Consider the following 13642-nt stretch of genomic DNA (forward strand, 5'->3'; position numbering starts at 1 on the left):
TGATCTCTTGCACGTCGCATATCGATATATATATCGCACCTACATTGCATCGAGATGAATTTATATGTTACAATTGACCATTTCGCATAGTCAAGACTATGCTGTAACAGTATTTGCATCTCAATCGATGAATTCCAATCTTCGTTGCATAGCTCGTGGCGAGGCTGTAGTAATTTCGGAATTGCGAGATGTATTTCAAAGGGATGCGATCATGTAACCAGCCTTTCGAATATATCTGGTCATACTAAATTTTTAAGCACAATATATCTCTGTACGGTACAGTTCGTAATGTTACAAGACATAGTATTATGCGTTCTTACATTACATCAATAGATTAAGAAGTAAAACGTTCTTAATTTTTATTTATAATAAATGCAGAAAATAGTTAAACAGCCATATGACAGATTACGCACAAAATACACATATAAAATTTTATACAGAATTTAGAAATGAAAACTTGTGATATTCTTGTCCGTTTTAAAAAAATACTTTGCAATATTTCTGCAATAATCCTTAAATATTTAGAAAAATATTGCAGACGTATTTCTGAAATATTAATACAATATTAAGAGAATTGTAGAAGACTATTTTCATAAAAATCTAAACAGATATATATTATTTTAGTATATCTGTAAAAATAAAATGTAATTTAAATGAAAACATTGATAATAAATATTACTTTGTTTTCCAGTTATTTTAACATTTGTGAACACAGTTAATATTATAATTAATTTCTTGTGTTAGATAATTTTAATAACTGTATTTACCGTTAATATTATACGCATAATTATACGCATGTTCTTACATTATTTGTATTAACAGAGCTAAAACTTTCCTTTATCTAAATGTTCATTACTTTTATTTATAATGAATGCAAAACAGTCATGTGTTAAATTGTACAGAATATATACGTGAAATTGTACGGAGTTTAGAAAAACGAGGTCGAGCGAAATTTTCCGCGCTGTAAACTATATATCTTCACCGGAGTTAGATTTTATTCTGCCACACGGTAGCCAGCAAAATATATTCGGACGAAGGAAAGAGACAGCGAGAATGGAAATACGAATCTTAGATTGAAAAATCCCATCTCTCGGCGATTTAAATCCCCGTGAACCGGCGCGGCGCGGCGCAAAAATTCTCCGCACTTCAAACGCATCCCAGATTAAACTCGTCGCGCAGCTTCGACGATTACACACCGTCGTGTCGCTGGTAACATGGGAGACGAGGGGCGGCACCCTCGTGTCTTCGTCATCGTCGGCGAAACGTGGCTTTCGAGGGATGAGCGAACACGACGAGAAGACGCGTCCTTCCCCTATCCTCTTCACCCCTTCTCGCTATCCTCGCCTAAACGGCACGTCGCGTCGGCCCTGCTCGCGAAAGAGGGATAGACGACAGTTTCAATCTGATGGTCCAATTTTCGGGAGTCGGATGGAAACTCACGTCCAGCGTACGCGCACGCATGCGTGCTCGGATACGCACTCGGTGTGTACGTTTGATACTCTTTGGAGCGCGTAACGCGGCTCATTTCGTATTCCAGCAGGTAGTAGGCGGATATTCCGAATGGCGTTCGCTCGTTGCGACATTAAGCTTACGATACATCGACATTACCAGAGCAACGGCGCTCGAGATCGATTCAATATCGGTACACAACCGTACAAGGTATATATAAAAAAAGGAGGAGGACGAAACAAAACAATCTATTTTCTGTAGTTGAACTAGGACATACTTTTGGAACTTAAAGTGATATATATATATATATATATATATATATATACGTTTGATATTTGATGAAAGCGAGTAGAAAGAAAGTTCTAGTGCAGGAATGAAAAACAGGCCTAAAGATTACGAGCAAAGGAATTCATAGTCTCTTAGAAAATAAAGAAACGTCGTGAATTGTAAAGATAGATGAGAAAGATTTCATTGAGAGAGAGAGAGAAATAGCGTAGTTTGCAGGTGATAATAATTAATTGTTTCGAATATCTGATGGGACGCGAGAGTCAGGGGATTTTTGAAAGTCACCCTGTGGTTGAAAGCCGCACCTCGCGGCAAGCGTATTTCCGAATAACGTAGCCGCTAGTGGTATTCGACATTGAATACATTGAAAGCGTCAATTAAATTTAAGCGTCCCTGTTTGACTGCCGGCGATTCGTGGCTCTCTTACGCTTGCAAGCGCGCGAGCACGTGCGCGCGCGAGTCCACGCGTGCAAGATGCAAGAGCGTTGCGGGCGCGCACATGCATACCCCGACCGAAGCTCGTGGACCGTATTCGTGGATCCTCATGCGCGGACGGCGTAGAGATGCATTATGAATATTCAACCGGATATATACCCGGCATGGCCGCGCTCGAATCCATTATTCATCCCCGCAGCGACATCGGCCCGGGCTCGCGGCTTCCGCGCCAAAATCGGGCCGACGGACGGTGAAACGGCCGCTCGGATTCGCTTTTTTCATCCTCCTTTTTTCGTATCTCGCTGTCTGGTGGAAATACGAGTGAGAGATATGGTTCGAGTAAAAGAAGAATCGCGACGGGTCCTGGTAATCTTTAAATATATGACAATTTCTGAGATCTCTCAGAGCTTCGCGATTGCTTCGACGAAACTTGCCAGGTTATTTAATTTGTCCCGAATGCCGGCAATTGTAGTTAGGATAACTTATATACTTTGTGTATTCAAGCAAATTGTACAAACGAAAATAAAAAAAGTCTTAATATCATCACTAGAAGTTTTAGGAAAATTGGATAAGTTTTGCCGGATGAAATGTAAAAAGAGCGTACAGAACTCGCTCTCCGGCTCTCTTTTTGTTTCTCTTTCTCTCTTTTCTCTCTCGTCGAGCCTCATCGGCGCGTCTGGCATCTTCTTCTATACCGTCCTCTCTGCTTTCTCCTACGGGCCTCAGTCAGGCCTATCCTTCTCTCCGTCGACATCCTCTTCTTCTTCTTTTACATCTCCTTTTCATTCTTTTGGTTCCTCCGGATATTCCTCATGGTCTTATTCGGACGCGCGAAAGAATGCGCTGCGCTCGGCCTAATAACCCCTTCGAAAGGGACGGGAGGAGAGCTCCGCTTACGCAACAGTCTGTGGCCGGATTTTTGGAATTCCTGGCCGCGCGAAACGCGCCGTGATCTCCCGCCGGATCTCGATTGCTTCTGGATTACTGACATTTCAAACTGTTGATGGCGGAATCGCGGGTCAATCTCGTCGTTTTATCGATGAACGATGATGCGTCGACGAGTCATCCTATAGGCATTGTCGAACGCTTCAACATTCCTGTTTTTGAACTTTGGGCTTTTACATTCAAATCGCGACTTCAAATTTCGACGAACCTTATCTGCGCACAGTTGATGAAACTAAAATAATGCATTTGCAAAAATTTGCATTTATTAAGCACTAAAATATGCTTTCGTCCGAAAATATTATTATGTCTGTATTAATTGATTTTCTGACATCATAGATATCGTCGTTCAACAGTGAAATTTTGAATTAAATTTCCGTTAACGTAAAACTATTAAATATCACTCTCACATTATTTAATTCTCTTCCAAATTCTTGAGTGTTAAATCACTACGACAGCACGGTACTGAAACTATTGATATATTTCTATGATTAAAACAATTGTCATTTATTTCTGCAGTTAATTCATCAAAAATACATTTTAATATATAAAAAAAGTCAACAAAGATTCCGGTAAAACGCGCAGCTCTACATTTGCCTACGCGACGATTAATCGCGCGCTGTTGAAGGAGGCATTACCGACGATTACAGCCTCTCGTAATGTCCCTCAATAATCTCAATTTACTTCATAAATGCGAGGGCGCTCGCTCAAAGGACACGCGCGTTCACTTCACGCGCCTAATGAGCCTCGGATAATCGTCGCGCGCCCTTCCACGACGCACCCCTCGCTTATCGCCGAGATCTCTTCGCTATCTGCGAACGTAATCGCGAAGGGCGGTATACCAGCGGATACCCAGCCTCCACGAGTATGTGCGTGTACTCTGAGGCATCTGCACGGCGTTATGCAGATTTGTTACATCGGGAGATAATATGCAGATTTGTTACATCGGCGAACGATGCGTTACCGATCGCAAGTCTCGTGGGATTACGAATGTGGGATCTTGGAAGGATCGGAAACGCGAAGAAATGCGTTAGTCTTAATATATAGACTGATTTCCCTGGCGCGAGAGCCTCGACAAAAGAAGAGAAATAAAAAAGGAAAATTTGAAAGTTTAAAACAACAAGGTGGCACACGAAATGTCATTCAATTATTTTTCAAACTTCGATATGTAAGAAGATTTTGCTGAAGTATCTAAAAATTTAGCTTGTTACAGATCTGGAAATAATTTTGTTGGATCATCGAAATAGCGACTAGTTTAAGTCCCCTTCATAATTATTTTGATAATCCAACATAAGTATTATTTACAGATCTGTTTCTAACTAAATTTTTACTTTATACTTTAACAAAAACCGTCCTTCCTCCGTAAATAATTCTACTAGCTCTATATTGATTCTACTAGTTGTGTGATAATTTTGTTAAAAATAAACGTATCACATTTAAAACAAATGGTATGACATTCTATGAGTCATCCTGTATTTTCTCTCGATTGTGATTATCTGAAATTAGTATTAATACTTACGACTAGCAATATCTATTTGATCGCTAACTAAGTGTTTCGCTTTGTTCTAGGTAAGTTGTGACTGGGGAACCGCAATCGACCTTTGGATAAATAATTCGGCGGTAGAGAGCTCAGAATGACGTTCAGATGCATGCCGGCCTTTCAGACTCTCGGAGGCGGCGACTGCGGTGCATCTTGGGTGAGTGCGTCGCACTTACATAAGAACGCAAGAACGCGGTTCGTTGCAAATCGTAGGCACCACAAACGTGCGCTTCCGATGGCTCTTCTTCTGCGGATTCATGAAATACTTGGCCGCGTCGATATATACCGCTGGTTTCGACGCTCTTTGACATCTTCGTCGCCGTTTCCCCTTCCTCTATCCGCGTGGCATGCCATGCCAAACGCCGATAAACCACACGCGATACAAAGGACTCGTATCGACGATATTTGCGCGAGCGTTCGTTTTTATTCAATTAATAGTCTGTCAAGTTTTTCAAAGCGTTGCTACCGGCTTGGCGTATCGGGCCTTCGTAATTTTATCGAGATTTTCTCTGAAATGCGTAACGATATATTTTTACGCGTCCGACGATACCAGGGTTTCTGCTATCTGAAACTCTGCTCACACATCGAAACTTTTTTAATCATACCGGAAATGTAAATTATTTAATTACCAGCGAATGGCCGGGGTAATGGAAGCGCCTTTTGTATTTTTAATGACTCACGGTTAAATTAACGATGATACGTTACAGCTCGAAAAACTGCGCCCTTTGCGTGCACAAACATTTGGTTTGTTGAAAAATCGCCAATTAATATCGCCGTAAATTCATAATTGTACAACAAGTGTTATTACTGTTAAAAGAACGGCGCAATCTAGCAATCCTAGCAATTTCCGCGGCCTCCGCCGCTTTCAGGTAATGTATGACTCAATTATCCTTTTGATATATTAGACCATTATAATGCTTAATGCTACGAAATTATTTTTTTGAAATTTGTCGCGACACGTAGATTAAACAATATTAGCGTAATAATTTTTTACGATTATCGATGTTAAATTTTTTGAAAAACAAATTTTTAGAATATAACGAATTATGAGATTTTAATTTCAAGCCATTGTAACAATAAATTTCGATACTATATTTAATAATTCGACAATAATAAAAAATAATTTAAATAGAGTAGTCCGTGAGAAGCATTAATTAACGAAAAATGAGATGAATCGTAGTCGGAAAGAACAGTTTTGTTGAAGTACCTACAAATTTAGGTAGATATAACCTAAAAATAATTTCGTTGGACGATCAAAGTAATTATAGATGTTCAAAGGCTGATGACTAGAATGTCAAAGCCTTTGCTTGTGAGTTTCTTATGTAATTATTGTAATAGTCCAACCCAATTATTTTCAGATCAACTTCAGATACTTTATCAAAAGTATCTACTTTAGACACTTCAACAAAAAATCATTCTTTCCGTATGTCAATTTATAAACGTATTTCTAGATATTTCTTATCGGGAAATCTTTAAAAATCTCTCTTGTAGCGAAATGACATAAACTTATGTACGAACTCGCGCTATAAAGTTTAGCATGTCTAGACGTATCGATTATATTACTCTCACGCGAATTCGAATTCTCTTCAAGCTCTCCAGACTGATTTATAAAGAAATAACATTGGAGCTGATGTTATAGCAACAACGGAAATTGCTGGAAAGTTGTCGGAAACGCGAAAACGGTGTGTCGAGCCACGAAGGGGTTAATTACAAAACGGTATTTTAAAACAAACACGCGACAACAGTTTCGTCGAAAATCGTGAACGGAGTTTTCACATATTCCGTTGTAAACAACGATTCTCTTCAACCCATTCCTCTTTCCGATAGTTAAGAGGGATTTGTAACGCGAGTATAAGATTGATAGGAAGACATGTACCTCGAATGATCTCATGTCCCCGGATTGTCGCCATCGCGAATGAACTCAATCATCGCAATAGATCAAAATGCGAAGAACATATATCTCGTTGATTCTGAAGGATCTATTCAGGCAAATTTGCATAGCTACATAAACGTATACCTAAAGAAAATTATTAAATCGCGTTTTACGTGAGTGCGTTTTCATGATAGAAATTTTAATTTTTAATTTAATTTTTTGTGTATTTAAAGATTTACGTCCAGGATATGCAGAGATGAGTAAATACATAAATAATTAGGCACCAGCGACTTCGCTGTTTCGCTTACACTCTAAATTTCCTACAGTGAAATCTCACTCCAAGAAAGTGAAAATGCAATCACCCTTGAAAAAAAGTGAAAATATTTCACTTCTTGAAAAAAGAGTGACGATCTTCACTCTTTTTAGAGTGAATTTTCATTTCAAAAAAGTGAAATCTTATTCCAAAAAAGTAAGATTTCACTCTAAAAAGAGTGAAGATCGTCACTTTTTTTTCAATGGTGGTTGCATTTTCACTCTCTTGAAGTGAGATTTCACTGCAAGAAATTTAGAGTGTACCAAAATAATACAAAATTGAACAGTAAACTGATAAGTTGCAATAGGACATTTATATATATAGCGCATTTTCTCGCTGCGTTTTCTTGCGGAATCGGATGAGAAACGATAGCGGAGGCCATTTGCTTTGGATAATAACGCGACGTAAGCTCCCCTCCCCACCTTTAATGCGCCTACGCGACTTCAAACTTGGTACCCACCGCGAATCCGCGCGCGGATTCCTTCTTATTCTCATTCCATTGTTATTACTTTGTTCCCTTTCTCCCCTCTTTCTGAGACAAGTAAATAACTCCTCGTCGTTTACTTACCCTACCCCCGAGTTTATAATGGAAATTATCTTATTTGTGTTGAAGTCTCGTTTTAGTCCTCGGTAAAGTCCAAGCTCGTCGACGGTAGAAACGACGTCGGGGTAAAAAAAAAAAGAGGATAGGGAATGGGGGAAAAAGAGCGTAAGAAGGATTCGCGCGATGGGAATAAAAGAGAGGATGGAAAACGAGGAAGCGAGTCACCGGCGGAGAGAGAGTGGCGATGGAAGTGGAATAAAGGAAGGATAGAATGGCGGGAGCTCGATAAAAAAAAAATCGTTGACTAATGCTCTGTCTCTCCGCTCTTCATTTCGTATTTTATTTCGGAAAGAACGATTTCAAGACGGATATCTTAGAATATCTGAGGTATAAAGTACAATTACGGTAAAATGCTTCTTATATCGTTCATTCGCTATCATAAGAATATAATGAAAAATTAATGCAAAATATATTTTCTCTCCTAGTGTCTTTAATCTTTACAAAACGGGAAAGCCACTATAGTGGTGCTAAAAAAGTGTTATATTTGAGGCAAGGAATACAATGAAATAATTAATTATAACTTTCTCAAGGAAAAGCTGTAAAATTTTAAAAATAAACTTCTGCATTCTTCTCTCTCTCTCTCTCCAAACACTGTTAAATCTACAGTATCAAATTTAACCTAATTTAAGTCGCCACTGCTTTTATTCAATATATCGTTATTTTATACTAAAACAATGGTTAAATTTGAAACTATACAGTGTCAATTTTACATTATATATCGTTAAATTGACACTATATAGCGTGAAATTTAAGCGTTGTTTTAATATAATATAAAACGATACATTGAGTAGAAGCAGTAGCGACTTTAATTATAGAATTAAATTTGACACTATAGATTTAACAGTGAAGATTTAAATGAACCAAAACTCTATACTAGGCTTAAATTGTTAATGCAAATCGCGTTGTGTTACGCTACATTCGGAAGATGAATTGTCGATCTGCACGCCAGGACGTCGTATGATTCGCAGTACAAATGATCGTTATTGTATTAGTTTCATTCACTCAGCGAGGGGCTAACCAATATACCCCCCATATGCCAATCGCTTATTACGAAACGGGCAGCACAAACGTGCCGATCCGTGCAGTCGCGTTTTTGACGTCCGATTTTTACCGAATGACACGCGGGTCGTTAATTATGCAGCGGAGGAATTTTCGATCGCTTCGCAACTAGTCAATTCGCGAATTTTTCGCCGAGATTTCAAGCGGGTTCTTCATATTTTTTTTTAGTAAATTGATCTCGCTCGCTTCCTCCTTTGTTTCTAGTTTCCGTCTCGTTCGTGTTCGTCTCCGCGAGAGAGAGAGAGAGAGAGAGAGAGAGAGAGAGAGAGAGAGAGATTGTTTTGTCTCAAAACAATCATGCTGCAGTCGATTTTAATTTTCAAAGCAAACAAGGCGTTATCACCCACAGCGACTCGTCCTTTCCGCTTCATTCTTTCTTCAACTCGTGAACGTATTTAAATCGAAGCGCACGTTTCTACGTGTACGCAAGATTTCTTTTCCCTGAGATTTCAAGAATGTTAAATATCCTTCGCTTTAGCTGCGTATGATCTTTATCTTAATTATGACCATTGTTTTTATGTTTATTCATTTATGAATGATTTAATAATATAACTAATAATATATATAATATAGTTATTTCTTACTTAATTTTTATAAAATTTAAGCGGGTATTATTTTGTGTGCTTCGAGCTCTTTCCTCTGAATAACGAATCTAATCTCGGAGGAAACGATAATGTTTTTATTCGATTAGCATGGGAAATGTCAAGAAATGACAACTTCAAATTATATTTTAATAGGTTTCACAATTCTCTGCTATTCTAATGATGTATCTGCTTAAAATGCAGAATACATTGACATTATTAAAAGAAAATACAATTTTTAATATATCGATATGACACATGCTAAGAAATATATTCTTTTTATTATTTCTTCTGCATCATAAAATCATTGAGGTATAAATAAATGAATTAAGTGAAGAAAAAGGGCCAGATACAATCAAGACTAGATCTTGGTGCCTAACGATATTTTTGTATTATTTCTATTTCTAAATACATCAAACTGCGCGCTGCTTACTGTCGGACTTGAAACGCACTCACAAACTGAGGCTGAACCAAGATCTAATTTCGACCGTATTGGCTTCTTTTCTATTTATTCGATTCACTGTTTTATTATTTAAGTAAATTCTTCTGGCTGTTTGTTCCTTTCAAATATAGCAATAGATTCTGAGCAAAAGTAGCTTCTTGTTTGCAAGAAACGTATTTACATGTTTGATTATCGAGTCCTGCAAGTATGCGACCGTCCTGCGCTTGGCAGCAGCAGTTAAAAAAGAATCGAGCCAAGAAAAGAAGAAAAATCCAGACACGATGATGCGAGGAATTTCAAGTCGCGTGCAAGATCGCGCTTTCAGATTAGATCATCAGCGAGCGCGTCTTGAACGTCGCGAGGCGTAACCACGCCGCGTTCCAACACGCTAATGAATGGCCAAGCCACAGTTTCAGTTCGCTGCACGCGGGTATCTCGCTAACCATTCCCCCGTTTGCCGCCGCGCCGCGCCGGTCGTCTGGTCGTTCCCTCTTGTCGTTCCCTAGTTCCTTGCCTTTGCATCCACCATTCGCCGCGGCTCGGGCGAATCGCACGTAAAGCAGCGCGTCCACACCTTGCAATTACGAGATATAAGGGGGGTCCCACCCACTCCGCCGCGATCCTTTCAACGTAACGGGGCCGACCCTGGTTCTCCCTCTCGAGTTTCATTATTAATTATCAGGTCGCTACTATGTTATTAGTGCACTAGGAGAATCCAACCCGTCTCCCCGTCCCGCGAACTTAAAATGCGCGACGCTTAATCCTCGTGCCGTTGCCGCCGCTGCCGCGTGCTAGGGGCCTCACAATAATCGTCGTAATCCTGAGTCGTAGTCGTATATGTCAATGCACAATGTTTTGGCCTATCTGTATGCCGTATCGATCACATTACGCATTGATCTCTTGTGATGGTAACATGTCTACATCACAGCGAGCCTTTGGTCACCTTTGGCAAAATTACAAATCGTTAACGGTAAGTGACATAATTACATCATATAACTTTTCAAATGTTTTAATACTTTAGATATAAATTGTCAATGCATGTGTAATGAAATAATGTGTAACCAATTTCGAAATGATTAAAAAACAATGTACAATTGTTACAATTGTTAACAACTGTATTATTACAACATTGCAAATGAATAAAAATGTTTGCATGTATACTGATTCGATTAATGTATGAAGGACTTGATATGTAAAGTTATGTTTTTTAATCATTTCGAAATTTGTTACACATTATTTCGTTATACATGCATTGACAATTTATACCTAAAGTATAAAAATATTTGAAAAGTTATATGATGTAATTATACTAGTTATGTCACTTACCGTTAACGATTTGTAATTTTAACAAAGGTGACCGCTGATGTAGACATGTTACCATCACAACAAAACATTGTGCGTTGACATACGACTACGACTCACGATTCACGACTTGGTTACGACCATTATTGTGCTGAGGCCCTAAAGGGTCCTCTACATACAAGTCGTAGACGGTCGTGGAGCCTTAAGTCCTTCATACGTAGGAAACTGACCAATTCGAATCGAGTATTCTCCTTATATTTGATTGTGATTGGTGGGTTTCGTACGACTTAAGACTCCACGACCATCTACGACTTCTATGTAGAGGACCCTTAAGTCGTTACTAACAAATACCAACACGAATGCGATTGTACGTGCGTGTGTATATTATAATCTGCCAAAACCAGCCTCTACAAATTACGAGTGAATCATATGTGCAGTTATTATTATTACTTAGTTTAAAATATGAAGTATTTTAACCCTTCGTTGACTGTGTGGAATTTTACACCTTCTTTTATTAATTCGGGTCTTCGAGCTTCACACACACACACACACACACACACGCACAATGCAGATTTTTATATTTCGCACTACATGAAAATCTAAAAAAAAATTCTTTCATACTGAAAGCTTTACACCTGAAAAAAACTTTAATAACGAATTTTTACTCTCATAAAAGTCGGAATGTATTTTATTAATTTTTTCAAATTTACATTTATCTCTCTACTGGAATTTACGATCAAAATATTTATATCTTTAAAGTTCAACTTGGCTGGCGAAGGGTTAAGGATAGCAAATAAAATAAACAGAACGTTACGTTTTTCGAGATAATAGATCGAGTATAAATAATGATGTAAAAATTTTATCTATCTTTGTTTGTAAGAAATATATACTAATTATAGTTATAAATTATAGATACTATCAATGCTGCGAAAAGATTTTCGAAATGTTAACTAAAATATATTAAAATGAATTTGAAATTTTTTGTCAAAATCTAAAGTTTGAACAATCAGTTACAAATAATATCTTTTTACGATTTTCCTTAAATTGAAATTGGAAATTTGCAGTTATTCAATATTCTTTACGAATTTAAATAAAAAATTAAAAGCTACAAAGTGAGTAATTCCACAAAAAAATTGCAAATTCCAAAATTAAGTAAAAAAATCAGGATCCTAATTGCAACACAAAATGAAGTAGACGTAAACAATTTATGTGCGTACACGTATTAGTTCCAATATGTTTACTATTAGAATTCAAAGCATTCACCAAACAACACGAGATAATGTTACCTGCATTGCATTTCCGGAGAAATAGCCACAATCCGATACTTTCAAACTCCATCAATTAATGTGTCCGATTGCGAGCAATGACAATTAAATAATTAATCGAATTAATATTAATTGATATATCGAATCCAATTGGACATTTCTCAATAATTCTAAGAAAATAAACCTTTTTTTTATTAACAAACATTTGTGAAAAGTACATGTTACTTTTGTATTTATAAATTGTTATTTTTAGCATCACGAAGTTATTTTCTTGGCATATTCGATATTGATTCACAACACGCGCGTAATATTTCAACGATAATTTCAGTCATTTAAATTAACCAGCAAGCAAGTATATCTTGTTAATAATTTCGATGAATTATTATAGAGAAGAATGAGAGGTAGCGCAGTTTTTAGTTACTGTGGTGCAAATTATCGAGTTAATTAAGGGGAAAACAAGTGTAACAGCGCAAAATTCTTTCTGGATAGTAAACCCGTTGATGCGCGTTCACATGTGCTCATTAATGTTTTTCCGCGACAAAAACGAATTGCAGCAGAGGACGGCAGAGCAGAGCGTAGCATAGCGCGACCGGGGCAAAGGAAAAGCCGCGGCTCGCCCTCGTTTCTCCTTTAGCGAAACGGTCCGGCTTTGTGAGGCGTTTGCGACCGTTTGTGTACATGCTGCTGCGACAGTGCAAGAGTCGATCTCCGACTCGTACGGCCGCGAAACAAAGCGCTCTCGCTGGCAAACGAGCCGTCCCAGACCCCGAGGGGCGGCGAGTATTTCACCAGAATTTACGTTGCATTTCACGCTGCTAATACTCTCGTGGTATAATTATAATTAGCGGGCTACGCCCTTCACACCGCCCCCTTCGAAAGTTCGTTGTGGATATATACCTGGCGTGCGTATCCTTCACCTTGATATCCTCTTGGACCCGCTCGTAGGCACGTGTGTGTACGCGTCTGCATGTATACGGACGCGCAGGCTACACGACTATTAGTGATATTGCTGTATTATTAAATAACGTCAAGACGAAGCGTGATGCTCGGGGCAAGTCTCGTTGCATAGTTGTGTTGTTTTGTCAATTTTTCTCCATCTTTTTTTTTATACACCCTTACACGACACTAACAATGAATCCAAACATCTAGGAAAAGCATCTTATTGTTAGAAAAAGCGAAGAAGATATAATTATTTGAGTAACGAAAAATTTCAAATACATGTAAAAAGTTTGAAGAAACGTAAGAAATAATTTACGCGAAAATTCTGAGACAGTTCAACGTTCCGAGGATATTGTCAAATCTTGAATGGAACTAAAGCGCAAGATTCTCGAAGGAAACGTTATCTTCGGTAAAATCGCGACAGCTCCGTGCGCACAAGAGAACAGAGCAGCAGAGAGCTCCGATAATAATCTAATGTGAGTGTAATATGCGTTTCGGTCGTGATTTCTCGGACGAAGCGCGTCAAGCGACTCGGACATGCGGCTCCGCCGACGTTGCCGACCCTGCATTAAAGATCATAGATCCGAAGAGGACACGGCTGAACTCCACTCAC

General features: G+C 38.4%; 1 protein-coding gene across 5 annotated transcripts in view; it reads left to right on the plus strand.

Moving 5' to 3' along the window:
• TfAP-2 (transcription factor AP-2) overlaps positions 1 to 13642 on the plus strand; it is a 240846-nt gene that overhangs the window by 109108 nt on the left and 118096 nt on the right. The window contains exon 2 of one of the 5 annotated variants that reach the window (XM_018517311.1): positions 4686 to 4808. The exons of the other annotated variants lie outside the window; for them this stretch is intronic. Coding sequence (XP_018372813.1) covers positions 4746 to 4808 — 63 coding nt within the window. The 5' untranslated portion in view covers positions 4686 to 4745. The remainder of the gene's footprint in view (positions 1 to 4685; positions 4809 to 13642) is intronic. 5 annotated transcript variants of the gene reach the window in all.

This window comes from Trachymyrmex cornetzi, unplaced genomic scaffold (genome assembly GCF_001594075.2).
Source record: "Trachymyrmex cornetzi isolate Tcor2-1 unplaced genomic scaffold, Tcor1.1 scaffold67, whole genome shotgun sequence".
Lineage (NCBI taxonomy): Eukaryota > Metazoa > Arthropoda > Insecta > Hymenoptera > Formicidae > Trachymyrmex > Trachymyrmex cornetzi.